Genomic DNA, 27167 nt, shown 5'->3' with positions numbered 1-27167 from the left:
CTTTTGCTCGTACAATATACATGGAGCAGAGTGCACTTACCTTTGAGCTGGGTTGCTTATTCTGGGTTTGACTCACAATCAGACTATAAACTGTCGCACTGGCGCTTCACAGGCCAAGCGTTGAATCGCGCAGTACACCATACCTTGGCTGCACATCAACTGGGGCTTTCATCGCTTTGCATTAGCTGGTGGACGCTGTATTTCATGAGAGTAGGCAGAGTTATCACCGCCATCCTCAACAAATTACGAATTGCTGCCCAAACCAATTGTGGAACAAATTACTGGTTGGGGATTTTAACCAAGTCAATTGAGCCAGTTTCAGTAAATGTATTTATTATTTCTGAGCGCAATTCGTTAACTCGTGTACTTTAACAAAAGTTATACAATAATCAAAACACTCATTGCATGCATTGGCAATGTTTATATCTGATTTGATTGTGCATTCAACGTCACATTAGTCATCAATACCATTTGGTTATTCTCACCATATGTGGAATGCTCAAAATATTATTCGCACAACATATTCACCAATAGTTAAAGATGTACCAAAGTTTTTTTCCACTTTCAATACACGAGTGTGTTTGATCGATTCATCGATTAGTATTAAAATAATAATTTCTCGCTCGTTCTATATTTCTTGGCCTACTGGATCTCATTGGTAGAACTTCTTGAATGCTGCACGTATTTCTTTGTGCTTACAATTAGTGCCTCTTTGACGGGATTAAACAACAAACATGTCATCCAAACATTTATATTCCAATTTAAAGTGGTGGCAGGGTATATAGGTGCATAAGTGCGTAAAACCGGAAGTCACAATTCAAGAAGGAAACCTCCATCGCGCGATTGAAAATAGTCTTTTGCTTGGAAATTGCAGGTTGTTGGAGTCAAAAAGGCCATGGACATAGACGAGAATCCACAAAATGTTACGTCAATACTATATTTGGACAACACCCATCAACATTTTATTACCGGGGCTGGAATGATGGCCAAGAGCAGGGGTTCCCAAGTCCAGGGTCGCGACCCAAAATTGAAAACACACCTCAAAATTCCGGTTTTTCACATCGAAAGCGTTTTATCCGACAATTTTTACCAAGTAGGTATCGGATACCATTTGGGTCGCAAGGCGAATGAGATTTCAAATTTTTGGTCCTGGACAAAAATGTATGGGAACCAATGGCCTAGAGGTAAGCAAACTCACCTCCAAGCCATCAAAAGCCTGGGTTCACTTCTAAGCTGCAGACCCAGCTATAAACCGTCTTCCTGGTGTTTCACAGGCAGGGCGATTCGTCAATGTGTGTACCATCCCACAGACTGACGTTAAATAGGAGTTCCATCTGCTAAAATTAGTTGGTAGTGGTTAAAGATCCCATGGTGTCTTTCACAAAGAGTCGGTGAGATATCGCCGGTGCCATGAACCAATTACAAATTCCTGCTCACTCACTCGAGTATCCTGTCAGAGTGGTGACCCATCCAGGATTGTGATCCCTCGCCACGCAAAATGCCGATTCATATATTACCCCTCTGCACCAGCGCATCTCCCATATTTTGTTTATCTCATGAGAGTGACTGTCCTGATAACGTCATACACAAAAGCAAACAAGCTATGGTGGGAATAAGCACGTCACATGATTTTGATTGTCTTTTGTATCAATTTAGGCCTAATTAATTGATGTGGTTTGCTTGTGATAATACTGGCCAGAACAGCATGCTCGTGGCATGTTGGAAGGAGTTGTTCAACTGGACTAGACAGAAATGGCCTGGATCAAGCAAAGTTGGCACACTATATAGCACCCACTTCAAGAAATGATAACTTTTCCAACAAGAAGGCACTCGGTAGAGCGCATGCCTCCGCCTGGCTGAACAGTTAACGTTTCACATCCCACTGATAGGCCGGATCTGCATTCAGACCTAAACCAAAATCTAATCGGCTTGTTCTCGTCACCGAAACAACTGATCCACCAAGCTTTGTCCGAATACGTAAACAATTTTTTGAGATATCGTGCTTTATACCGTTCAAGATCGGTATAACATTCAGGATCAGGATATGTTTAACATTATCGGATCAAGATCTTCACCAAAATCTATTCAATTTGTCCATGTCTCACACGCCACCTGTCCACCAAGTTTCATCCAAATCCGTCCATATATTTTTGAGATATCCTGCTCACAGACAAACAAATAGACAGGGGTGAAAACATAACCTTCACCTTCTATGGCGGAGGTAAAAACTTGGAAAACTCAAATTTTTACTTATTTATAGCTACATCCAATGACCTCATCATACAACAATGTCTGCTCTCAGTGTACCAGACCCTCAACAACACTAAACATAGATCACAGACAATTATAAATGCTGGATGAGGATGGTGATGGTGATGGGAAATACAGCAAGATGTGTCACTCAGTGCCGAATAAAGTTCTGATTCTTCACTCAAAGAGTTGCACATGAAACAGGATTTCCAATTCGAATGCGGCCGCAGAGACGCACCAAATTGCAACGAATGGTGGTCAGATCGCTTGAGGATCACTGAGGTGGCCGCTGTCCCGCTGTAGTCTCCAATTGGTCACTGATAGCCTGCAGGACCTTGATCATAGAAACTTGATTGTGGGATATTTCTTGGAGCCTTGAATCAACAGCTGTGAGGGCTTGTGTCAACGCACCCAGCTGAAAATGCACCTGCCGTGATGCCTGGCCTTCGGCCTCCATTCGTCCACTGCCTTTGCTACCAGGCAGTGTGGGATGGTAAGGAATGAAGTTACTTTGTGGCTGTTTTGTCATGCCACAATCTGTTGATGTAACAACTGAGGTAGCATGACTCGGGACAATATGAGGCAAGCAATCCGCTGGGAGTTGATCACTCTCATGGTTCCTCTCTGCGCGATTCTTGCTTAACGTATCCATTAACAAAACCTTGACATCTTGCTCTTGCTGAAGCTGTCCTTCATTTGAGCATTTTCTCACCTTCACATCTGAAAAAACATATAGACACATAGGGACGTGTACACGTATGTACACACACACACACATACATACACACACACACACACACACACACACACACACACACACACACACACACACACACACACACACACACACACACACACACACACACACACACTTTTTACAAATTCATATTATGCACAACCATGGTGTTATTTTAACCTCAACTCTCTCCCCCAACTAAGAATCCCCTCCCGTTTCCCTGGATGTATTTAAGCAATAACACCAGTTTGGTTACACTGGGTAGCTCGACCCAATGAAATCACTTTTGACACACCTGAACTTCTATCCACCTTCAAAGTTTCCATCCGCAGCTTGATGGAATACTGCTTTCCCCTTTTGGGGATAGCTCCCTTGCCTCACACCTTTCTCAGCTAGATGCCGTGTAAACCAAGGCCTTCAAGAACATTGGAGTCTCCCACGATGAAGCTGAGTCTATGGGCCTGTCACTTACCCATCGCAGACAGGTCTGTGGCCTCTCTGTGTTCAACCACCTCCTGTCTGGTCTTGCACCCTCTGTCCTATCCGTGTTCGTTTTCTACGTTCCATGCGTCCTACAGAGCTGAAATTTGGCCCACGGTCCTCTTTTCTGGTACATTTTCATCTATCAAAATTAAATTTAATTTTTTTTTTTTTTTTACAATTAAAAAAAAGGTTTAAAACTTTTTAAAAATAAGGTGTGTAGCCTTAAAACATGTTTTTTCGTTTACCTGTTTGTATATAAAAATAAACTTGTATATAAATAATAGTGTATAAAGAAATATGCTTAACGCCATCCATCCTGATTTAATCCTCACTCTGAATAAAAATAAAATCTTTACAAACAACAAGCCTCGTAGCTAAACATATCCTGATTTAATAATAAACGTCACTCTTTGACATTGCGACATCGACTGATATGCCTCTGCCCACATTATTACATCAATATACAGTGCCTCTAAAGGTGGCCTCGAAAGCCTCCAAAGGTGGTTATTTTTTTGATACAGTGCATACTTGTACCAAGTTTGATTTAAATGCCTTTGGCTGTTCTCAAGTATCACATTTTTACATGACATGACATCTGATCTTTGACCTCGAAATCTAAACAGTTCTTCTTTGCATCATAATATGTACTTATACAAAGTTTGGTCAAATCCCATCACTGGTTCACAAGTTAGCACAGTAACAGAATTTTTTACCAAACATAACCTCTGACCTTTGACCTCTTGACCCCATAATCTAATCTGTTTCTCTTTACATCATGATACATACATACTTGTACCAAGTTTATCTTCAGCCGTTCTTTAATTATCATGGTAAAGAAAACCTATTACAGACTGTGACCTATGACCTCTTTGTCCCAAAACCAAATCAGTTAATCTTTGCATCATAATACATATGTGTACCAACTTTGGTCAAAATCCCATCGGTGGTACACAAGCAGGGGTGGATCCAGAAATTTTTTTGGGGGGGTTCACTTGAGGTTAAAATAGTCACAGGTCGCAAAATCTACCACCAAGCCTTCTTCAAGTCAATGTATTCGTCTTCTAGTTTTTTCACCTGACAATATTTAGCTCAAAGACAGATATTGCCCTCAATGGTGATGAATGTAAGCTTGTGCCAGCCAGCCTACTCAATGGTGATGAATGTAAGCTTGTGCCAGCCAGCCTACTGAGTGAAGTGACGGTTTACTATTTGTACATCGTTAGCTCTTGTAGTCGACTAGCTCTACTAAAGGATGTCCAGAAGCTCCACTCTCCGTGGATTTCGCCATGTCAGGTCATCAATGATGACATTTCTATCTAAATTCACATCAAAGTGAATGTGCATTAGTAGCAGTCCATTCATCTGATCTTCACACATTGTTGTCTGCAGACATCTCAGTCCACTAATGGACCGCTCACACTCACATGAGGTTATGGGCATCGTGCAGAAGAGACGTATCAAGCAGTGGATGTCACGGAAGAATGATTTGTCTGTCTCTTTGAGGGTTTTTGCTGCTGTGTTTGGGACTTCTGATATCGACTTGCCTTTACACTCTAGCTGACAACTGGGCACCTCTGTATCAACCAATATTGGCGATGGCAGGCCATCTTGGTAGAAATCCACCAGTTCACTGATGACTTCTGTGTGTACTGTCCCAAACGAGCAGATCACAAATGGGATGAGATGCAGTGCCTGTGTGACCCGTCTCGTATGCTCAGTGAAGTGGGTATGTGGTTTTACGAGCAGGTCCAAAGTCATTGGCCTGAGCCAGCAGCGGTATCATTGGAGGAGAGGCACCAGATATGGAGATGCACGATGGTGCCGGGGGCGACTCAGTTTCCAAGGCCAGAAAATATGATACCTGGGACACTGAAGGTTGCGTAGAACTTGAATTTGTAGAATGTGGCTCGTTTGCCTTCTTGTTGGTGTTTTTGTCCAAAGTGGTAGCTGGCCTGCTATATGTAGAAATGAATGCACGTCTTAATTTGAGGAAGCAACTTTTGTTTGTAGTTAAGATACACGATTCAACACACCAAGTGGAAACTGGTTTTGTTTGTGAGAGACGATTTTTAAATGATAGATCCATCACGGTTGTTATGATTATTTACATTCGTTAACAAAGAAAATATCTCCAAGAGGGTGGCACCCAAGTACACAAAACAATAGAAATTGCAAATGAGTCGAGGAAAAAACAGTTAATTTTATCCGGAGCTAGTGATATATCCAACCATCAACTTACTTTCTCCACAGGAAAATTCAGGAAAATTGAGGTATGGTACTCTACGAAAAGGCCTCGGGTCTGTCAATTACTGAGTCTAAAGAAGAGCAGAAGGTTTTGGAATCTTTGCGATGGATCTTTACAAAAACGATGCAATGAATGAAATGAATGATCGTTTTTAAGGCCATTTTCCCCGCTAGAGCGGGGGTTAGCCTTGCGGGCCCCATGACAATCATGGTTCCCTGTTTGAGGCAATGTTTTTATGGTCGGTTGCCCTTCCTGACGCAAACCCTTGGTCACGCTCTTATGATGCGCAGGTGTACCTATTCGGTGTACCTATTCTAAATCGGGGTACACACCGTGATCATTCATCCCAGCAAGCTGGTACTCAATTTGCCGACCTCGGAAGGATGACAGGCTGAGTCAACCCCCCTGCCGTTAATTCAGCGATCGACCGGGATTCGAACCGAGGATCCTAGGATCCTAGGATCCCAAGCCGGCACCCTAACCGCTAAGCAACACCAGTCAACACCAGAATGTGAATAAAAAATTTTTACGATACAGATCAACAAAGACATTGAACGGGAATGCACAAAATGTGATGAAAGCAATCCGAGTACTAAACCTAAAGTCGCCATTACGGATCATCAGATAGTCATAACAATGGACGATGTAACAACTGAATGTTTGAATTACCTGACGAAGTAGTTCAGGATTGTACTGTGCTTTGGTCTCCAGAAGAAGACGATCCAGAAAATTTTGCCTTTTGCTTAGGAGCCAAATCTGGACACTTCGTATCAGAAATTAACACAGAACTAGAGGAGAAAAGTAACGTGGCTTGGATTAATTGCTGCGTCAACGAAATAGCTTAGCGTGATTGTTTTAATTGTCGTGATGTCTCACACAACGATCATGTGACAGACTAGAAAGGTACTCGGTAGGAAGCAAATCTCTGCCAGGTTGAACAGTTTACGTTTTGTATCCCACTGATAAACCGGATCTGGATTCGGACCTGAACCAAAATCAAATCGGCTTCTTATTGTCGCCAAACCAATTCATTCACCAAGTTATGGAAAAAAACGTCCACAACTTTTTGAGATATCATGCTATATATCGTTTTTAAACCAATCACTCAATGGTAAAGAATGAATTCTCGTATTCGAATCCATATTCAGATCTTCACCAAAATTGAATCTATTTGTCCTTGTCACACACTCAACCTGGCCACCAAGTTTCGTCCGAATCCATCCACAACTTTTTGAAATAACATTCTATATGTCGTTTTTAGACCAATCGCTCCATGGTGAAGAATCACTTTAAAAATTCTCATATCTGGATCCGTATTCGGATCTTAACCAAAATCGAATCAATTCTTCCGTGTCACACACTCAACCTGCCCACCAAGTTTCAGCCGAATCCATCCACAACTTTTTGAAATATCATGCGATATATCGTTGCTGCCCTATCTCTCAATGGTGAAGAATCACTTCAAAGAATTAATAACTCTCGTATCCGGATACAGATTTTCACAAAATTCCAATCAATTCGTCCATACTACACACTCAACCTGCCCAGCAGATTTCATTTAAATTCGTCAATAACTTTTTGAGACATCCTGCACGCACACAAACTGATAGCGGTGAAAACAACCTCTGTCCATAGGTAGGGTAGGGCAGAGGGTAAGGGGAAAGGGGAGGTTCACGTGCACCCAGTGAAGCCCCCCCCCCCCCCCCCCTGGATCCGCCACTGACAAGTTATTGTGGTAACAAAACCGATCACAAAAACCTATCACAGATGCACGGACGGACAGACAATCCGAAAAAAATAACTTTACAAACGATGAGCCTTGTAGTTAAACTCATCCTGATTTAATCCTCACTCTGATTTAAAATATAAATATATTTTTTCACAAACAATTAGCCACATAGCTAAACTTATTCTGATTTAATCCTCATTATGATTTGATACATACAATAAAATTTGATACGATAAAAACACTTTCAAACAACGAGCCTCATTGATAAATCGATCATTAGTTAATCCTCATTCTTATTAAAAAAATAAATAAACAAGAAATATGTCGTGCACAGCACGATATTTACAAAATCCCTAAAATTAGTTGTTTACCTTTGTCCTATGTTGACCTTTTCACCTTTATACCTCAAAAATAATTGGTCATTGAATTATGTGAGCGGATGTGCAAATGTCCTTCAAAATTCAAGTAAATTGGATTAAAATTGAGGATTTTAGAAATTTGACATAGTTGTTGACATTTTGACCTCAAAATGAATAGGCTTCTTCCTTACGACCGACTACACCATTTGGTGAGGTTTTGTAAAGATCGGTTTAAAATTGTGACCTGTAGGCAATTGATATACAAACAGAGAGACAGACAGAATAACACACAAGACCAACCAATATACTTGAAATAAAAATTTCACAACCAACGAACCTCAGAGCTAAACTCATCCTGATCTAATCCTTACTCTGATTTTAAAATAACGCGGAAAAAATAAAAAATAATAAAAACTTTACAAACAACATACCTCATAGCTAAAATAGCCTGATGTTGGCTTAGCGGTTAGGGTGCAAGCTTGGGATCCTAGGATCCTGAGTTCGAATCCCGGTCGATCGCTGAATTAATGCCAGGGGGGTTGACTCAGCCTGTCATCCTTCCAAGTTCGACAAATTGAACACCAGCTTGCTGGGATGAATGATCCCGGTGTGTAGCCCGATTTAGAATAGGTACGCCGTATCCCTGCGACTAAGGGTTGGCGTCAGGAAGGGCATCCGGCCATAAAAACATTGCCTCAAACAGGGAACCATGATTGTCATGGGGCCCGCAAGGCTAACCCCTGCTCTAGCGGGGAAAAATAACGAAAAAAATAAAAACGATCATTCATTCATACCTCATAGCTAAACCCATCCTGATTTAATCCTTACTCCGATTTTAAAATAAATAAATAAAACTTTACAAACAATGCGCCTCATAGCTAAACCCATCCTGATTTAATCCTTACTCCGATTTTAAAATAAATAAATAAAACTTTACAAACAATGCGCCTCATAGCTAAACCCATCCTGATTTAATCCTCACTCTGATTTACAGATTGTTCTCCTCAGGCACCTCCACAGATTGTTCCTGTTGGTTGTTCATGTCAGATATCATCTGGTCTGGTGATTGCAGCATCAGGTGCTTCCTCTTTCAATGTTCGAGCAGCAGGTTGCAGGTACATTGTAAAAACCATGCATGTGCGTTGAACAAGAATATCCATCCTTTCACGTTCCATCAAGCCTGGTGTTGGCTTAAAGGGCTAAGGTGGCTGGCTTGAGATCATAGGGTCCTGAGTTTAAGCTCAACCCCCGTCGTGCGGTTGAACTAACACCAGGTGGGTTGACTCAGCCTGTCTTCTTTCTGAGGTGGGCAAAATAAGTACTAGCTTACTGGCAATAGAGAACATGGCACAGCCGCACCCCCAGAAGATGATGCAGTCGAGCAGCCACAGGCTGCGTACAAACCACCTCATTGCATCAAATCCCATCATAGTCCCACCATCATTGAACGGGCTTTCCATCATCCCCACCATTGGATAAAAACTATCCACATCAATCTTGGACACAATACACCATCAATCGATGACATCTGGCCACAAGGCCGAAGCACAAGCTCTGCTGCTCTCGCATCGTGGACGAGTCGGTGACCTCTCCATTTTAATCGGTTCTCCTCCAGTCTCGGTGCCTTCGCTATCTCAGCTAACAGGTGACACTGCTCCCACAGGACACTGCCCACGTCCTTCATGGTGTACGGATTCTTCCGAGAACCCCCTCCTGGTTAAACTTGCAAAATCCAGGTTGACTACACACCTTGACTGCACTGCTTTCCAACCCATTTCAATCACACTCCTCCTCGCTCAGTGGCTTCAACCAAGCGGTGCACCACCTCGTCCCACAGGTCACCTCGTCCCACATCCCGAACCCCAATCTTATCTACCACTAGTAACCCTCCAAAACCCCAACTGTTACCTTGCAGGTGACTGTGTTTCCTCACCTCCTCTCTTTTCCTGTTCATTCTTTCCTTCACTTCTTCTGTCAAACTCTGATTAGATGCCACTGCCAGTTCATTGCCCTGGACCCCGCTCTTCCATGAGCCTAGGTGTACACATACAGACAGGTATGAATGAAATCATCACAAACATCACTGCAATGGAATACTTTGTTGAAGTTACCCTCGTCACTAGAAGTAGAAGTGCGCTCATTCTCGGCCTCGGGTCGCCCCCCAGGTTTTCCGATCTCGCCATCCAAGATGACGTTCGCAACCCTTTGCTCCCAAGAAGAAAGCCCCAAAACCCGCGCCTGGTCGTCGCCAGCAGCCGAACACCCGATAGCTCCTGCCATCTTGCGGCTAACGGAGCGTTTCGCGTCATTCCAGCGCTTTCGAACGCTCGTCCCGTCTCTGGACACTCCGGCCACGGCACCGACCCTCCGGGCCACCAAGGCCCAAGCCAAGCTGCTTCGGGTGGCTCCCGCCGGCTGCCCCCTGACCCCGAAGAGCATCGTCTTGCGGCGCTCGACCTCACTCAAGAGCACCTTGAGTTCGCTCTCGGAGAAGCGCTGCTTTCGCTTCCTCGGAGCCTCGTCGCCAGCTGCGACCACGGCCATGACTGATCGACCTGCGCGGTGACGGACTCCTCACGCTTCCGATACGGACTCTGCTAGTGCTACCGACCTACGGTTGTTCACGGGCCCAACGGCGGCGGAAACAAATCATTGACCATAATCACGTGCAATGTATTCAAAGTGATGCGAATGGAGGATTCCCATATAAAAAGAAATCCCATTTGGAAAAGCTCCACACAATCTTGTTCACACGCCATGTATATAAACAGTAAACACCCGCAATTACAATTCCCTTTAATATAATATAGAAAAGGAAATTAAATGCAGAGCTTACATGACGAAGGTTTTGTGAAAAATTGCGCACCACGTTAAATATCGCATTTAATTATCCTTTATTTAGAAAATAATAACAATAGCGCACAAAAATAATTTATTCATTATACGTCAAGCATAAATACAATATATTAACATTGCCATAGAGTCGTAGTGGATACAAGCGCATGTCCATATATATTACCAAAAGACAGCTGCCATCTACACTGCCATGGCTTTCGCTAACTGTACGAATACCTCGATTACGTGCTTCGCGGAACGTTAATCTCGTCGATTTAGTCTGACAAATCTCGCTCTTTTTTCACTCAACTTGGAACACATTGCAACAAAATGTTTTTACCACAATGCATTTCGATGAAGTTCCCAGAACGCTATACAAAGTCCCAATAAATCTCTGTTGTGGAAATGTCTCATATTTGCATAAATCCTATATCGACACTTTGCATAAATCCAATCAATACTTCGATATATTTGGTCTCCGATTGCATACTTAAGGGATTTCAAATTATAGAATGGGGGCGCGGGGTATATTGTGCGACATATCGTTTTTTGGCCCTATCTCTCAATGGTGAAGAATCACTTAAAAGTTATAGTATCTGGTTCTGGATCCTATTCTTCACCAAAATCGAATCACTTCGTCCTTGTCACAAACCCATCATTTGTCCGAGGTTACCTTCCATTTCCTTTGAAATCAGCCAAAATCACTGCATTCCATAAAAGATGCAAAAACTGATCCCCTTAACTACTGACCAATTAGCTTACTTCCAATTATCATTAAGGTCATGGAATCCATCATCGCAGTTGATATAAAATCTTTCATTTTCTCCAACAGCCTCATCTCAGATCAAAAATTTGGTTTCAGACAAGGTCACTCCACGTTGGACAAGCTGCTTCGACTCACCCAACAATGGATGGAGGCCTTCAATGTCAGGCAAGAGATCAGGGCCATCTCTCTGGACATATCTTGAGCTTTTAAAAGTGTGACATCCTGCCTTACTCTCCAAACTCTCTGCTATGATATCCAAGGCCAACTCAACACATGGATTACTGACTTCCTCTACTCTCGTGGTCAACATGCAGCTCTCAATGGAATCTCAATGGAATCCATGCATGGCTTGCGGACTTCCTCCCTGGTCGTAGTCAACGTGTGGCCCTGAATGGATTTCTCTCATCTCCCCTTCCTGTTCAGGCTGGAGTTCCCCAAGGCAGTGTGCTGGGCCCTGTGCTTTTTCTGGTCTTTATCAATGATCTCTCCGACTCTCTGGAAAATCCTCTCTATCTCTTTGCTGATGACTCCACTCTCTGCCGCTCCATTCCTCTTCCCTCAGATCGGCAGTCTGCAGCCTCCTCACTCTCTGCAGACATGGACAAAATCACAGACTGGTCAAACAAGTGGAACATGTCTTTCAATCCTGACAAATCTCACACTCTTACTATGTCTCTCCGAAAAGATCGACTGGACAACCCTCCCATCTACTTTCTCAACAATCCTCTCCAAGAAGTTCTGTCGCTCAAGCTTTTGGGTCTCACTATCTGCCATGATCTTTCTTGGGAAAACCACATTTCCAAGCTCGCCTGCAAAGTCAGTCGCCGACTGGGCATCCTCCGTCGTGCGAAGTCCTTCCTAGGCACATCTGAGCTCCTCACCACATACAAGGCTTTCATCCACAGCTCAATGGAATACTGTTCTCCCCTATGGGCCGGTGCTCCTGCCTCACACCTAGCTCGGCTTCACGCTGTTGAAACCAAAGCTTTCAGAATCATTGGAATCTCCCGCGATGAAGCTATCTCTGAGGGCCTTTCACTCACTCACCGCAGGCAGGTAGGTGGTCTTTCTGTCTTCTACCGACTCCTCTCCGGCCTTGCTCCCCCAGCTCTCTCTGTGCTCTGTCCCCCAAATATTCCTACAGGTCGCACAAGATCTGCCAGCAAGCCTCTGATGGTTAAACTGCCGAAATCTCGGCTCTCTGCTCACCTTCACTCCTTCATTCCTCTTTTCTCCCGCCTCTGGAACAAACTCCCACACTCCCTTCAATCCCACTCCTCCCTCCAGGTCTTTAAAACAGCTGTTCACCACAATCTCTTATCTTCCCCCATCCAAAACCTTGATCTTTTCTACCCCCACTAATTCACCCCAGATCCACCTTGTTTGTAATTCCAACTTCTTTCCTGGTAGTCCTGGCAGTGTCCATATGTTTTATGCCTCTCCCACCCCCTTTCCCATGCCTCCCCCCCAAAGCCCTCTCCCTCCCACAGATCTCTCGATGTCTCCATGTCTCTCGGTTCCTGCTCTCAAATGTTGTGTTTGTGTCCTTCCCCCTCTCTCCCCATCTTGTCTACCGCTCCCGATGTTATTTGTTTTATGTGTCGGTTTGTCGGTTTGTCTTTCTGTGTGATAAATGTTCGCTCTTTCACGAGCCTCGATCTTGTATACAAAAAAAATAAAAAATAAAAAAATCCTCATCTCCTCTTCCTGTCCAGGCAGGAGTACCCACCCCAAAGCAATGTTCTGGGCCCTGTGCTTTTTCTAATCTTCATCAACGATCTCTCCAACTCTCTGGAAGATCCTCTTTATCGATTTGCTGATGACTCCACCTCTGCCGTGGCATCGCTTATCCTTCAGACAGTCAGTCAGGCTGCATCCTCCTCCCTCTCTCCAGACATTGACAAAGTCACAAGATGGTCAAACACTTGGAATAAGTCTTTTAACCCTGAGAAATCCCACACACTCACTCTCTACATTCTCAACATACTTCAAAAAGTAGTTCAGTCATTCAAACTCCTGGGTCTCACTCTTTCACTCTCACTCCTAATCTTTCTTTGGCAACCACATTTCAAAGTTGGCCTCCAAAGCCAGCTGCTGACTGGGCATTCCCCGTTGTGCAAAGTCCTTCTTTGCCACACCTGAACTCTTATCCAACAACAAAGCTTTAATCCACAACTTGATGGAGTACTGCTCTCCTCTCTGGGCTGGCTTCCCGACCTCACACCTTACTGAGCTTGATGGAATGGAAATGAAGGCCTTCAAGAAAGATAATTAGAATCTTCTGCAATGAAGCTGATTCGATGGGCCTATCATTTCACCATCGCTAACAGGTCGGTGGTTTCCTTGTCCTCTTCCGCCTCCTGTCTGGTCTTGCATCCTCGGCCCTCTCCATGCTTTGTCTCCCCAGGTATCTGCAGGTCACACATGGTCAACATTCTAGTAAAAGTCCCCAAATCCATAATTACTGCTCACCTCTAGTCATTTGTTCCTCTTTATTCCCACCTGTGGATCCAGGTTCGACATTCTCTTCAATCTCTTTCCTCCGCCCAGGTCTTCAAGATAGCTATTTACCCCCATCTCAGATAATCTACAATTGGTGGTGGTTCATGTGCAGCCTGTGACTGCTGATTGCATCATTTTCTGGGAGTGCAGCTGTGCCGTTGATGCACCAATGCCTCTCTATAACCAGTCATCTGGTATTCATTTTGCCGACCTCGGAAGGATGATGGACTGAATCAACCCACCTCGTGTTCATTCAACGACATGACATGGGCTCAAACTCGGGACCCCAAGATCTCAAGCCACCCACCATAACCGTTACGCCAACACCAGGCTGATCTACAAGTCAAAGTCATGATATTTTCTACACATCAATAAACCACGCTCGGAGGGCCGAGGTGGTGGAATTGCCGTTATTCACCGACAAGACATCAGGACCAGCCTCATCTTCATCGCGTCTGCTCCATCATTTGAACACCTGGCTTTTAAACTCTCTGGTCATACACAGTCAGTCATGGCTGTTGTCTACCGCCCTCCCAAACCACACCCATCATTCCTGTCTGACTTCTCCTACTTTCTGACCCAGCTCTGTTCCTTCTCCCCCTCAATCCTCCTCCTTGGTGATTTCAATATCCACATGGACTCCACTGACTCCACGATAACCACTGACTTCACTGATTTACTCACCTGCTTTAACCTCACTCAACATGTCAACTTTCCTACCCATAACCGTGGTCACATTTTGGACCTTGTCTGCTCTACTGGATTAATCTTGCACCATCTCTCTGGCTCCGACCTCACCCTCTCTGACCACTTAGCCATCACTATGACCATCAACATCCCCGCCCCAACACCAAGGCATTATCGCACTATCAACTTCTGTAAGCTAAACGCTCTTTCACCTACCTCATTCTCATCCACCTTCTATGAAAAAATGTCCACTTCTCCCTTCGTTGACCTCCACAACCCTTCTGATCTCACTGACTACTACAACCACACTCTCTCCTCCTGCCTTGACCAACTTGCGCCTATAAAAACCAAAACAGTTTCTTTCACCCATTCTGCTCCCTGGTTTACCCCTGAACTCCGCCTGATGAAAACTCGTGCTCGCCAACTTGAAAGACTCCGCAATAAAACAGGTCTCACAATTCACTCCCAAGCCTACAAGGACCACCTACAACACTACAAAGATGCCCTCTCCCGCGCCCGCTCCGCCTACTACTCTCAAATTATCCACTCTGGCTCCGGAAACCCAAAAGCACTCTTCTCTACAATAAACAAACTCCTCAGCCCCCTGAACACCACTACCCAGTCATTCACAGTAGACAACTGCATCTCCTTCCTTTCATTCTTCCAACGCAAAGTTGAAAACATCTACAACAGCTTGACCACCGCCGCTCCCCCTCCAACCACCTGCCCCCCCCCCCCCTGTCCTGCCATCCCCTGTCTCGGTTCTCCCCAATCTCCCCTACTGACCTCTCTGAACTCCTCATAGGAATGAAAACTGCCACCTGCACTCTTGACCCCATCCCCTCCAGCTTTGTCAAGGCCTCCCTTCCTGCTCTCTCTACACTTATCATTGCAACAATAAACTCCTCCCTGTCTACAGGCATCATCCCACCATCCCTCAAAATTGCTGCTGTTACCCCCATTCTGAAAAAACCTGGACTAAACCCTGACACCCTAAACAACTTCAGACCCATCTCCAACCTACCCTTTCTGTCGAAAGTTTTGGAACGCGCTTTGGCCGCTCAACTCAAACATCACCTCTCTGCCAATAACCTGTATGAAACATTCCAATCCGGATTCCACTCCAACCACAGTACTGAAACTGCTCTCCTCAAAATCACCAACGACCTTCTCCTCTCCTCTGACGTTGGCAACCTCAACATTCTCATCCTCCTCGACCTCAGCGCCGCCTTTGACACCATCGATCACACCATCCTCCTCACTCGACTTGAAACCACCTTTAACGTTACTGGCACTGCCCTCTCTTGGATTAAATCATACCTCTCTGACAGACGCCAGTTCATCTCCATCAATAACTGCAAATCCCCCACTGCTCCCCTCCCCCAAGGTTCAGTTCTTGGCCCCCTCCTCTTCATCCTTTACCTGTCCCCCCTCGGTCACTTAATCCACCATCATTGTCTCCAATTCCACTGCTTCGCCGATGACATCCAGCTTTTCATCTCCACCAAGTCCATCTCCACCGCCACCCACTCTATCCTGACAAACTGCATCACTGAAATAAAATCCTGGCTTCAAATGAACTTCCTCAAACTAAACTGTGATAAATCCGAAATAATCATCATTGGCCCAAAAACGCTCATAAAATCCACCAATAACTTTGCCCTCAGCATCGACGGTATCCCAGTATCCACCTCACCTCACATCCGGAATCTTGGCATCATCTTTGATCAAACCCTCTCCTTCGACAAATACACTAAACAGATCACAAAGACAGCCTTCCTTCACCTGAAAAACATCGCCCGTCTCCGTCCATCCCTCTCCTCCACGGCTGCAGAAACCCTCATCCACGCCTTCATCACCTCCCGTCTGGACTACTGCAATAGCCTCCTCTATGGTTCACCCTCAACAATCACCAATAAACTCCAATACATTCAGAACTCCGCTGCCCGTCTACTCACCCATTCCCGGACCCGTGACCACATCACCCCCGTCCTTTACAAGCTTCACTGGCTCCCCATCTCCCAGAGAATCCAGTACAAAATCCTCCTCTTGACCTACAAAGCCCTCCATAACCTGGCCCCATCCTATCTGGCTGACCTCCTCTCCAGACACACTCCCAACCGCAACCTCCGCTCTGCTGGTACCAACCTCCTGACCCCCCCGTCCGGCCGGCCGGACCAGATTCAGATCCTGGGGGGGAAAGGGCCTTCTCCATCGCTGCTCCCACCCTCTGGAACTCACTACCTCACACCATCAGAGACTCCTCCTCACTCACCACATTCAAAACATCACTCAAGACCCACCTGTTCAACACTGCATTCAACATTTAACCCACAGCATTTAACCCCTGACTATCTCTTCTCCTTCTCCCTCCTTTTTGCTTTGAATATTTCCCTATTGATTCTTGTTTTTTTTTGCAATTGTTTTTATGTTTTGCTTTGCATTATGTTTTGCACTCTGTCAAAGCGTCTTTGGGCTCCCTGAAAAGCGCTATATAAAACAAATGCATTATTATTATTATTATTCTTACACCCGTTAGAGCCCCCACAAAGAAAAAAAAAATTTTGATTTGTTAAAAATGCCAACAAGATTAGAACAGCAACAGGCAACCGGGTACCCCAGACAGTAAAAGATGATTCATTAAATCTGGATATGAAATTGTTGAAAGTCCGTCTCGTTTCTGAACGCGTTGCTGTATTCGATAATTCATAGCCGGCGAAGCCGGTGTTGTGAATGAATGCGTACGTATTATGTTGAAAAGCCAGATTTTGCTGGATCCTTTGAGAATTTCGAAGCTTTGACGCACCAAATCGCTCCATGGAGGCCGCCATCTTACGGATGCCGAAGTATGCATAAAAAATTGCGAAAAAGTTCAATAGGAGTTTGTTTCACCCGTCTTTGTTTGATTCACAATCTTATGCACCTCTAATTTGTAATTAAAATACTTTAAGACCTACCTCGTTCCCCAGGCCCACATGGGCCCTGGTTATCTTCAACGAAAATCGTCACCAGACACCGGAACCAATGAGATTCGAACATTTGAAAAAATATTTCAAAACCCAAATCGCTCCATGGAGGCCGCCATCTTGCGGATGCAGAAGTATGCATAAAAAAATGAGAAAAAGTTCAATAGGAGTTTGTTTCACCCGTCTTTTTTTGATTCACAATCTTATGCACCTCTAATTTGTAATTAAAATACTTTAAGACCTACCTCGTTCCCCAGGCCCACATGGGCCCTGGTTATCTTCAACGAAAATCGTCACCAAACACCGGGACCAATGAGATTCGAGTATTTGAAAAAATATTTCAAAAAAGCTTATTACCACATTTCGGAGGCTGAAAACGGCGTCAAATATTCTAAAATTGACGAAGAATTATTTTTTTAGAAATCTCGCGGCCGTAGGGGATAGTTTTTCACGGCCGGAAATATCCGAAGTTGAGACGGAATTCACCGAATTAATCAAGAAGTAAATTTTATACATTTTAATCTCATCCAGAATGCAAATGGTGTCATTTTGAACTAGGTAAGGTACCTACTACACCTACCTACGACCAACTACCTAACCCACTGATGCCATAGTGATGGGTAAAATAGTGGCAAGAGGCTTTGGCTTCGCCAGCTCATTGCGGCTTTGCAGTAGGGTACTAGTACATGTTGCCTATAATCTGTAGGCCATTGTTATAATATCATTTCGTAGACAAAATGCCAAACATATCGCCATCTCCAAGCTTGGGGACAACGTCTGACCCCGACTGCTTGGCCATGAAAACACACAAAGCACAATAACTCAACCAATCGTGAATGTACGTTGTTAATTTGTCCTCCTGTTGTACTCCAATATGGCCGCTGGGTCACGTGCGCACAGATTGCTGCCGTCACTAAAACACCATCCATTATGGAATTCAACATCCTTCATTACAATCATGAAAAGGAGACGGAATGGTTTTGATAGGAGATGTCTGCGAAGAATACTTGGGATTCGCTGTATGCAGAGTAGCCAACGAGGAAGTGAGGATCGAAACTAGACAGAGGAAGTTAACCAAGTTGGCCGAAGGATGGCGGAAGATTAGACAGACCAGAAAGGTTGACAGATGGATCCCGGAAGGATGGAGACTAAGAAGAAGAGCAGAGAGAATATGGATAGATGGATGGAATCAAGGAAATGACGAACCAGCGAGGAATCAACATCCAGACATGGAGGTGTAGGATCGGAGGTTTTTGGAGACGAAGGATCCCCGGAGGGGACACAGCACCGAACCAGCGAGAGTGACGTATTCATGAATGAATGAATGAACGAAGGAATGAACGAAGGAATGAATGAACGAAGGAATGAATGACTGAAAATATCTTTCACATGCCCTTTAAAAAAAATACAACTGCAATTATTATCACAATTATTATCTACATATTACGTATGCAAGCAAAATGGCAAGATTTAGAATTTAGATCCTCACGTTTTCCTGTTTTCTTCAATTCCCTCTCTTTTATATAGTTTCTTTTTTGCTCAATTGATCCCTCGGCTCCCTTTTCTGCATACATAATATGTTGACAAATACACAGCGTATTGAACTGTTTGTTCTTTTGTCGCATTGGACTGTCACAACACTAAAAATGCTCAAAAATGGCGATATTCCGAGAACATCGAGAAAAAGAAACGATGAACCTGAGCAATGTTCAAATGAACGAGCGAGATACGGCAAGGACAGCCCCCGATTTGAACCAGAGCCGTGAGATTCTCCGAAAACGCACAATGACAAGCTTTCCTTCCTGTCATGGTGTTGAACGCAAGGAAAGGATGTGCGTGAAAATTTCATTCATTCCGTTCCTGTGTCCACATTACTCAGGGAAAACGACAAATATGTAACGCCAACTTCACCTGGAAGGTAACGCCAACTTCACCTGGAAGGTAACGCCAACTTCACCTTGAAGGTAGCACCAACTTCACCTGGAAGGTAGCACCAACCTCACCTGGAAGGTAATGCCAACCTCACCTGGAAGGTAACGCCAACTTCACCTGGAAGGTAGCACCAACTTCACCTGGAAGGTAGCACCAACCTCACCTGGAAGGTAATGCCAACCTCACCTGGAAGGTAACGCCAACTTCACCTGGAAGGTAGCGCCAACTTCACCTGGAAGATAACGCCAACTTCACCTGGAAGGTAACGCCAACTTCACCTGGAAGATAACGCCAACTTCACCTGGAAGGTAACGCCAACTTCACCTGGAAGGTAGCACCAACCTCACCTGGAAGGTAGCACCAACCTCACCTGGAAGGTAATGCCAACCTCACCTTGAAGGTAATGCCAATCTCACCTGGAAGGTAACGCCAACTTCACCTGGAAGGTAGCACCAACTTCACCTGGAAGGTAGCACCAACCTCACCTGGAAGGTAATGCCAACCTCACCTGGAAGGTAACGCCAACTTCACCTGGAAGGTAGCGTCAACTTCACCTGGAAGGTAGCACCAACCTCACCTGGAAGGTAATGCCAACACATTAGGATCGATATGCCAAAACGTGTTTGATGATCATACTCTTACTGGTTTATTAACACCTGGTTGCCATGGCAAAAAAACTCTTTTGGACCAGTCGTCAAGGTAACGATAATGAATAGTGATTGTCTGTCAAAGTGGTTGCGGTGATGCAACGAGCTGCTCGGTATGGGATATCTAGGGATATCGATCATGGATAGGATACCTGATAATCACTTACCTTCTCAAACTTTAATTTGAAATTACCTGTAATACCATGGTGTTCAAACAATGAGCTGTTACTTCCACCAACAAAGGTTTTCATCCATGTCTGTCTGTCTGTGAGCAGGATATCTCAATATCTTATGGACTGATTCGGACAAAACCTGGTTGACAGGTTGGGGATGAGACAAGGATGAATCGATTCAATGTTGGTGAAGATCCGGATCTGCACATGAGAATTTTATTTTTTATTTTTTAAGTGATTCTTCACCATTGAGAGGTAAGGTGAAAAACGATAGATAACATATTTTAAAAAGTTGTGGGCGAGTTGGTGGATTAGGTTTTTTTTTAATTTGATTTTTTGGGATTTTTGGTTCAGGTTCTGTTCCAGATCCGACCTGTCAGTGGGATACAAAATATAAACTGTTCAACTTGCGGAGGTACGCACTCTACCGAGTACCGTCCAAGTTTTCATTGGAAATTACCTGTTATAGCAGGAGCCAGTAGTTACTGAATTCTTTTTTTTTGCCTTTTCCCCATTTTTGCTTTTTACGCACATTATGGCCCAAATGGGCGCCACTTTTCACATCCTTATATATCCCTAATCTTAATTTCCTTAATAAATCTGGTCTGTTGCAGAACTTTGAAGATCGTTGCGGTGCCATGCATTGGCATTTCTACATATATATACATATACTTGCACAAATGTGGTGGGATGTTTATTACCCATCCTGTTTTCCTTCACTGCCATTTCGTGAATTCCTGAGACGTGTGTAGACTGGCAGGACAGGACCTATGAAGCTGCTGGGTGTATCCACCTTTCCAATGGGACTTTCCAGACACAGGATACAAGTGCGGAAACGTTGCAGCTTAAATGGATTCATTTTTGGGTAGATTTATTTCCTCCCATTTTTAGGAAGATTCCTGGAATTGACTTCCTTGAAGGAAGTCGTTTGTCATAAGTTCATAACATTTGCACATGTGCGTTGATCACTTACCAAAACAAGCACGTGTCTAACCAGCTCCAGGATGATCCGCCCCAAATGGTGAAATATGGCCGTCCTTCAATTCCTTGTATGTTAAGCTTTGTACGTGCCAGAAGACGACACACTTACGTCCGATTAACGAGGGTTACAGATAGCACCAAGCTCCATTATTCCACGATGGATGCTTATAGTCCCTTCAGAGGAGGAACGACAACAGCATCAACATGTATTTTGCTTTTACGAGTTTCAATTTTACAATATTTAACACTGATTAATAAATTATTCGTCAAATATATGAATTGCAATTTAAATAATTTATTCATATAGTTACTTGTGCATGCAAATGTGTCCTCTTCAAACAAATGCTTATACCCATTGTTGTCACCAGTTGTTACCTGCGCCACCGAAGATGGACGAAGGCCATTTTCACTGTTGTTTGTCTGTCTGTGAGCAGGATATCTCAAAAAGTTATTGACGAATTCGAACGAAACCTGGCTGTCAGGTTGGGGATGAGGCAAGAACGAATTGATTCGATTTTGGTGAAGATCTGGATCTGGATACTAGAATTTCAAAAGTGATTCTTCAAAATTAAGAGATAGGGACAAAAACGATATATAGCATGATGTCTCAAAATGTTCTGGACGGGTTTGGACAAAACCAGGTGGACGAGTTGGGTAGGTAACAAGAACAAGGTGATTAGATTTTGGTTCAGGTCTGAATCCAGATCCGGCTTATCAGTGGGATACAATACATAAACTGTTCACCTGGCGGAGATATGCGCTCCACCGAGTGCTGTTCTCGTTGTTTTAAGGTTTGCTCAGGCTGTACTAACCAGGCCAGATAATGGGATTTGAATCCGACTCGAGTCACGTTTATCAAACATCACCAGTCAAAACTCACAATTTCATGACAAGAAATATGTCTCAGGACCAAAAAGAGGAATTTTATAAATAAAAAAAACTATAACGACACTCTTCAAAGTCACGACATCGACCGATATGCCTCCGCCCACATTATGACATCATTATACATACTCCGACCGTATTACATCATTATACATACATCATTATACATCATCATACATTATACATTATTACATCATTATACATCATTATACATACAGGTTTGATTTAAATCCCGTCAGCTGTTCGCAAGTTATCACATTTTTACCTGACATGAACTCTGACCTTTGACCTCTTGACTCTCCAAAATCTCATTGGTTCATCTTTACATCATTTATACTTACTAGGACGTGCCCGTACGTGGGTGCCCGTACGTGCGTGCAAAAAAACATGCGTGCAAACAACAACAACAAAAAAAAACTTTGAAACCACGTGGCAGTAACGACCACAGAACCCCCCCCCCCCTATTTACATGAAATGGTTTGGTCCATTCGCAACGACCACAGAACCCCCCCCCCCCCCCTCTATTTACATGAAATGGTTTGGTCCATTCGCAAAGCCAAAGCGAACGGCGAACGGCTAAATCGCCATAGCTCGGTAACTACTTGTCCGATTAATATGAAACCTTGAAAAGGCACATCCTCAGGTCCCCAGCAATATACCTGGCAAGTTTCAAGTATATCGGACCCGTGGTTGTCGAGAAACAGCGGTCACAGACACACAGACATACACACAGACATACAGAGATTACTGGAATTATAGATAGATATCGGACCCGTGGTTGTCGAGAAACAGCGGTCACAGACACACAGACATACACACAGACATACAGAGATTACTGGAATTATAGATAGATACAAAGTTTGTTCAAAATCCCATCACTGGTTCACGAGTTGGCACGACAACATAATTACCCTCGCCTGAGGAGAGGGTATTGCATTTGAGTCCGTTTGTCTGGTTGTTTGTTTGTTTCTTTGTCTGTTTGTTTGTTTGTTACCTGGAAATTTTTTTTTTTTTTTTTTTTTGCAAGTATGTTGCTCACTCCGGTTTGTGTGTTTGTGTGTTTGTTTGTCCGCTCACTTATACTTACTTGCCTACAGCTCGCCATTTTAAACCGATATTCACGAAACTTTACCAAACGGTAGAGTTCGTGATCCGACAAAATCCTATATATTTTTGAGGTTAAAAGGTCAAAAGGTCAACATAGGCCAAAAGTCAACCACTTTTTTCGAATTTCTAAAATCCTCAATTTTCACACGATTGCCTTGAAATTTGAATAGGATTCACATATCGGCCAACTGAATTCAACCACCAACTATTTTTGAGATCAGCTTAGGCCAAAATGTCAACATAGGACAAAGGTCAACCACTTTTTTCGAATTTCTAAATGCCTCGATTTTCATCCGATTGACTTGAAATTTGAATGGGATTCACATATCAGCAAACTGAATTCAACCACCAAATATTTTTGAGATCACCACAGGCCAAAAGAGCAGCATAGGCCAATGGTCAACAACAATTTCAAATTTCTAAAATCCACAATTTTCATCTTATTCACTTGAAATTTGAATAGGATTTACATATTGGCTAACTGAATTCAACCAACAACTATTTTTGAGATCAGCATAGGCCAAAATGTCAACATAGGCCAAAGGTCAACCACTTTTTTCGAATTTCTAAAAGCCTCGATTTTCATCCGATTGACTTGAAATTTGAATGGGATTTACATATCAGCAAACTGAATTCAACCACCAAATATTTTTGAGATCACCAACAGGCCAAAAGAGCAGCATAGGCCAATGGTCAACAACAATTTAAAATTTCTAATATCCACAATTTTCATCCTATTCACTTGAAATTTGAATAGGATTTACATATTGGCTTACTGAATTCAACCAACAACTTTTTTTGAGATCAGCATAGGCCAAAAAGTCAAAATAGGGCGATGGTCAACCACTCTTTTCGAATTTCTAAAAGCCTCAATTTTCATCCGATTGACTTCACATTTGAATAGGATTTTCATATCAGCTAACTGAAACCAACCACCAATTATTTGTGAGGTTAACAGATGCTCTACTGAGTGCCATTCTGCTTTGTCTCTTTGCCAAGTGTCGCTCTATGAGTGATTTTTCATTTGTTCGTTTGTTTGTCTGCACAGAATAAATATGATTTTCTCTGCAACCGTTGGTCCGATTGACAGGAAATTTTCACCATAGGTGCAACTCCACCTGTGTAATTTTTTATGATGTTTATGACGTCATATGTCACGTGGTTCGGCCGGCATCTTGGAAAAATCGAAAACCTTTGCACCTCCATATCTCAAAAAGCGCTGAATAGAAAAAATTGAGACATGGCTCATTGCAAAGAACTCTCCATGGAGAATACAATATGTTAATGATGATGTCATAGGTGCCTCCATTATGATGTCATAATTCGACAAGTACAAAACTTCATCAAGCTGAAATTTATTGAGCATAATCCAGGAATAAATTAGTTTAGAAAAAAAATAATGATGACGTCATCGGTCACGTGGTTCGGCCGCCATATTTGTTTTAACACAAAAGCCTTAAAAATAAAAAACCACTGAAAATACATCCTGGCGAGGGTTTGCAATTGTTTTTTTATGTAACATGAACACTGACCTTTGGCTTTTAACCACATGACCCCAAAATGTAATCTGTTCATCTTTACCTCATTAAATATACCTGCACCAAGGTTGACTAAGATCCCTTCAGCCGTTCTTAAGTTATCGCGGTTACGAAATAATTGTAACTTAACATGACCTCTGATCTTTGTTTGACCTCTTGACCCCAAAATCGAGTCAGTTTTTTTTTTTTTGTATACAAGATCAAGGCACGTGGAAGAGCTAACATTAATGACAAAAAAAACAAACGGACACATAAGACAAAATAAAGGGAGCGGGAGACAAGATGGGGTGAGAGGTGGTAGCACACAAGTACAACATTTGAGAGCAGGGACATTGGGAGATCTGTGGTAGGGAGAGGGCTTGGGGGGAGGAGGCGTGGGAAGGGGGGTGGGGGTGGGAGAGGTAAAAAAAAAAACACATGGACACAGCTAGGACTTCCAGGAAAGAAGTCGGTATTTCAGAAAAGTGGAACTGGGGTGAATTAACGGGGGTAGAAAAGATCAAGGCTTTGGATGGGGGAAGATAAGAGATGGTGGTGAACAGCTGTTTTAAAGAACTGGAGGGAGGAGTGGGATTGAAGAGAGTGAGGGAGTTTGTTCCAGAGGCAGGAGAAAAGAGGAATGAAAGAGTGAAGGTGGGCAGAGAGTCTTGATTTTGGCAGTTTCATGAGAAGAGGGTTGCTGGTAGATATTGTGCGACCTGTAGGAGTATTTGGGGGACAGAGAACAGAGAGAGCTGGGGGAGCAAGGCCGGAGAGGAGTCGTAAGAAGACAGAAAGACCACCAACATGCCTGCGGTGAGTGAGTGAAAGGCCCTCATAGTTAGCTTCATCGTGGGAGATTCCAATGATTCTGAAAGCTTTGGTTTCAACAGCGTAAAGCACAGCTGGGTGTGAGGCAGGAGCACCATCCCAGAGGGGAGAGCAGTATTCCATTTAGCTGCAGATGAAAACCTTGTATGTGGTGAGGAGCTCAGGTGTGCCAAGGAAGGACTTCGCACGATGGAGGATGCCCAGCCAGCGACTGGCATTGGAGGCCATCTTGGAAATGTGGTTTTCCCAGGAAAGATCATGGCAGATTGTGAGACCCAAGAGCTTGAGTGACAGAACTTCTTGGAGAGGATTGTTGAGAAAGTATATGGGAGGGTTGTCCAGACGGTCTTTTCGAGGAGACATAGTAAGAGTGTGACATTTGTTGGGATTGAAAGAGATGTTCCACTTGTTAGACCAGTCTGTGATTTTGTTCAGTTCTGCAGAGAGTGAGGAGGCTGCAGACTGCCGATCTGAGGGATGAGGTATGGAGCGGCAGAGAGTGGAGTCATCAGCAAAGAGATAGAGAGGATTTTCCAGAGAGTCGGAAAGATCATTGATGATGACCAGAAAAAGCACAGGGCCCAGATCACTGCCTTGGGGAACTCCATCCTGAACAGGAAGGGGAGATGAGAGAAATCCATTCAGGGCCACACTTTGACTACGACCAGAGCGGAAGTCCGCAAGCCATGCGTGGAGATTTCCATGGATACCATAGGAGGAGAGTTTGGTGAGCAAAGCAGAGTGCCAGACCGTATTGAAGGTATGTGATATGTCAAGGAAGACAGCTCTAATTTCCTGATTGATATTGAGGACCTCCATCCATTGTTGAGACAGCAGAAGCAGCATGTCCAAAGTAGAGTGACCTGGTCTGAATCCAAATTGATGATCAGAGATCAAGCCATTGGAGAAGAGGAAGGATTTGATATCCGAAGCAATGATGGATTCCATGACCTTGGTGATGATTGGGAGCAGGCTGATTGGTCTGTAGTTGCAAGGATCTGTTTTTGCAACTTTTTTTGCAAAGCGAAAATGTTGGCTGATTTCCAAGCTTATGGCGGATGACCTTGAGCAAAAGAGAGGGTGAAGAGAACAGAGAGAGGGTGTGAAAGAAAGGCAGAGCAGGATTTTCGGACCCGTGGGCTGATGCTATCTTGTCCAGTTGCAGAATCAGAGTTGGGGATTGACAGAAACTTCTCCACTTTGTCAGGAGAGAAGGACACATAGTGCAGGAGCAGATGGGTACGACTGGGTACAGTGTGTACAGAGAGAGACAGGTTTGGGACACAAAATTTTGAGGAAAACACAAAGTTGGGGCATTCAGCTTTTTCACGTACGGGTTCAGCTGTGTCGCCGTTTGAGGTAAGGGAGGGGTTGGAGGGGGAACAAACACCAGAAACAGATTTGACAAGACGCCACCAGGATTTGGAAGAGGGAGACAGGTTTGAGAGTTCACTTTTGAGAGTGGAGAGATATTGTTTCCTGGCTCTCCTGAGGGTAGACACACACTTGTTCTGGGCTTTGTGAAAGGAAATGAGA

General features: G+C 43.8%; 3 protein-coding genes across 3 annotated transcripts in view; 1 reads left to right on the top strand and 2 right to left on the bottom strand.

Moving 5' to 3' along the window:
• The window catches only part of TTC4 (tetratricopeptide repeat domain 4), an 84484-nt gene extending 73809 nt beyond the window's left edge, over window positions 1–10675 (bottom strand). Inside the window, exon 1 of the mRNA XM_078786771.1 lies at window positions 10639–10675. The gene's annotated coding sequence lies outside the window, so the exon portion shown is untranslated. The remainder of the gene's footprint in view (window positions 1–10638) is intronic.
• The window catches only part of RCN2 (reticulocalbin 2), a 425951-nt gene that overhangs the window by 247484 nt on the left and 151300 nt on the right, over window positions 1–27167 (top strand). The gene's annotated exons all lie outside the window — the stretch shown is intronic.
• On the bottom strand, window positions 317–10712 carry LOC137436782 (uncharacterized). The gene is made up of 2 exons (XM_068130872.2): window positions 9914–10712; window positions 317–2970 (listed from the first exon to the last, which is right to left on the bottom strand). Exons 1-2 carry the CDS (start codon window positions 10344–10346, stop codon window positions 2525–2527), a joined length of 879 nt encoding a protein of 292 aa, XP_067986973.2. The 5' UTR covers window positions 10347–10712; the 3' UTR covers window positions 317–2524.

This window comes from Myxine glutinosa, chromosome 11 (assembly GCF_964187855.1).
Source record: "Myxine glutinosa chromosome 11, kmMyxGlut1.1, whole genome shotgun sequence".
Lineage (NCBI taxonomy): Eukaryota > Metazoa > Chordata > Myxini > Myxiniformes > Myxinidae > Myxine > Myxine glutinosa.
Note: the sequence above shows the minus strand (reverse complement) of the source record. Positions and strands in the feature narration are given on the sequence as shown.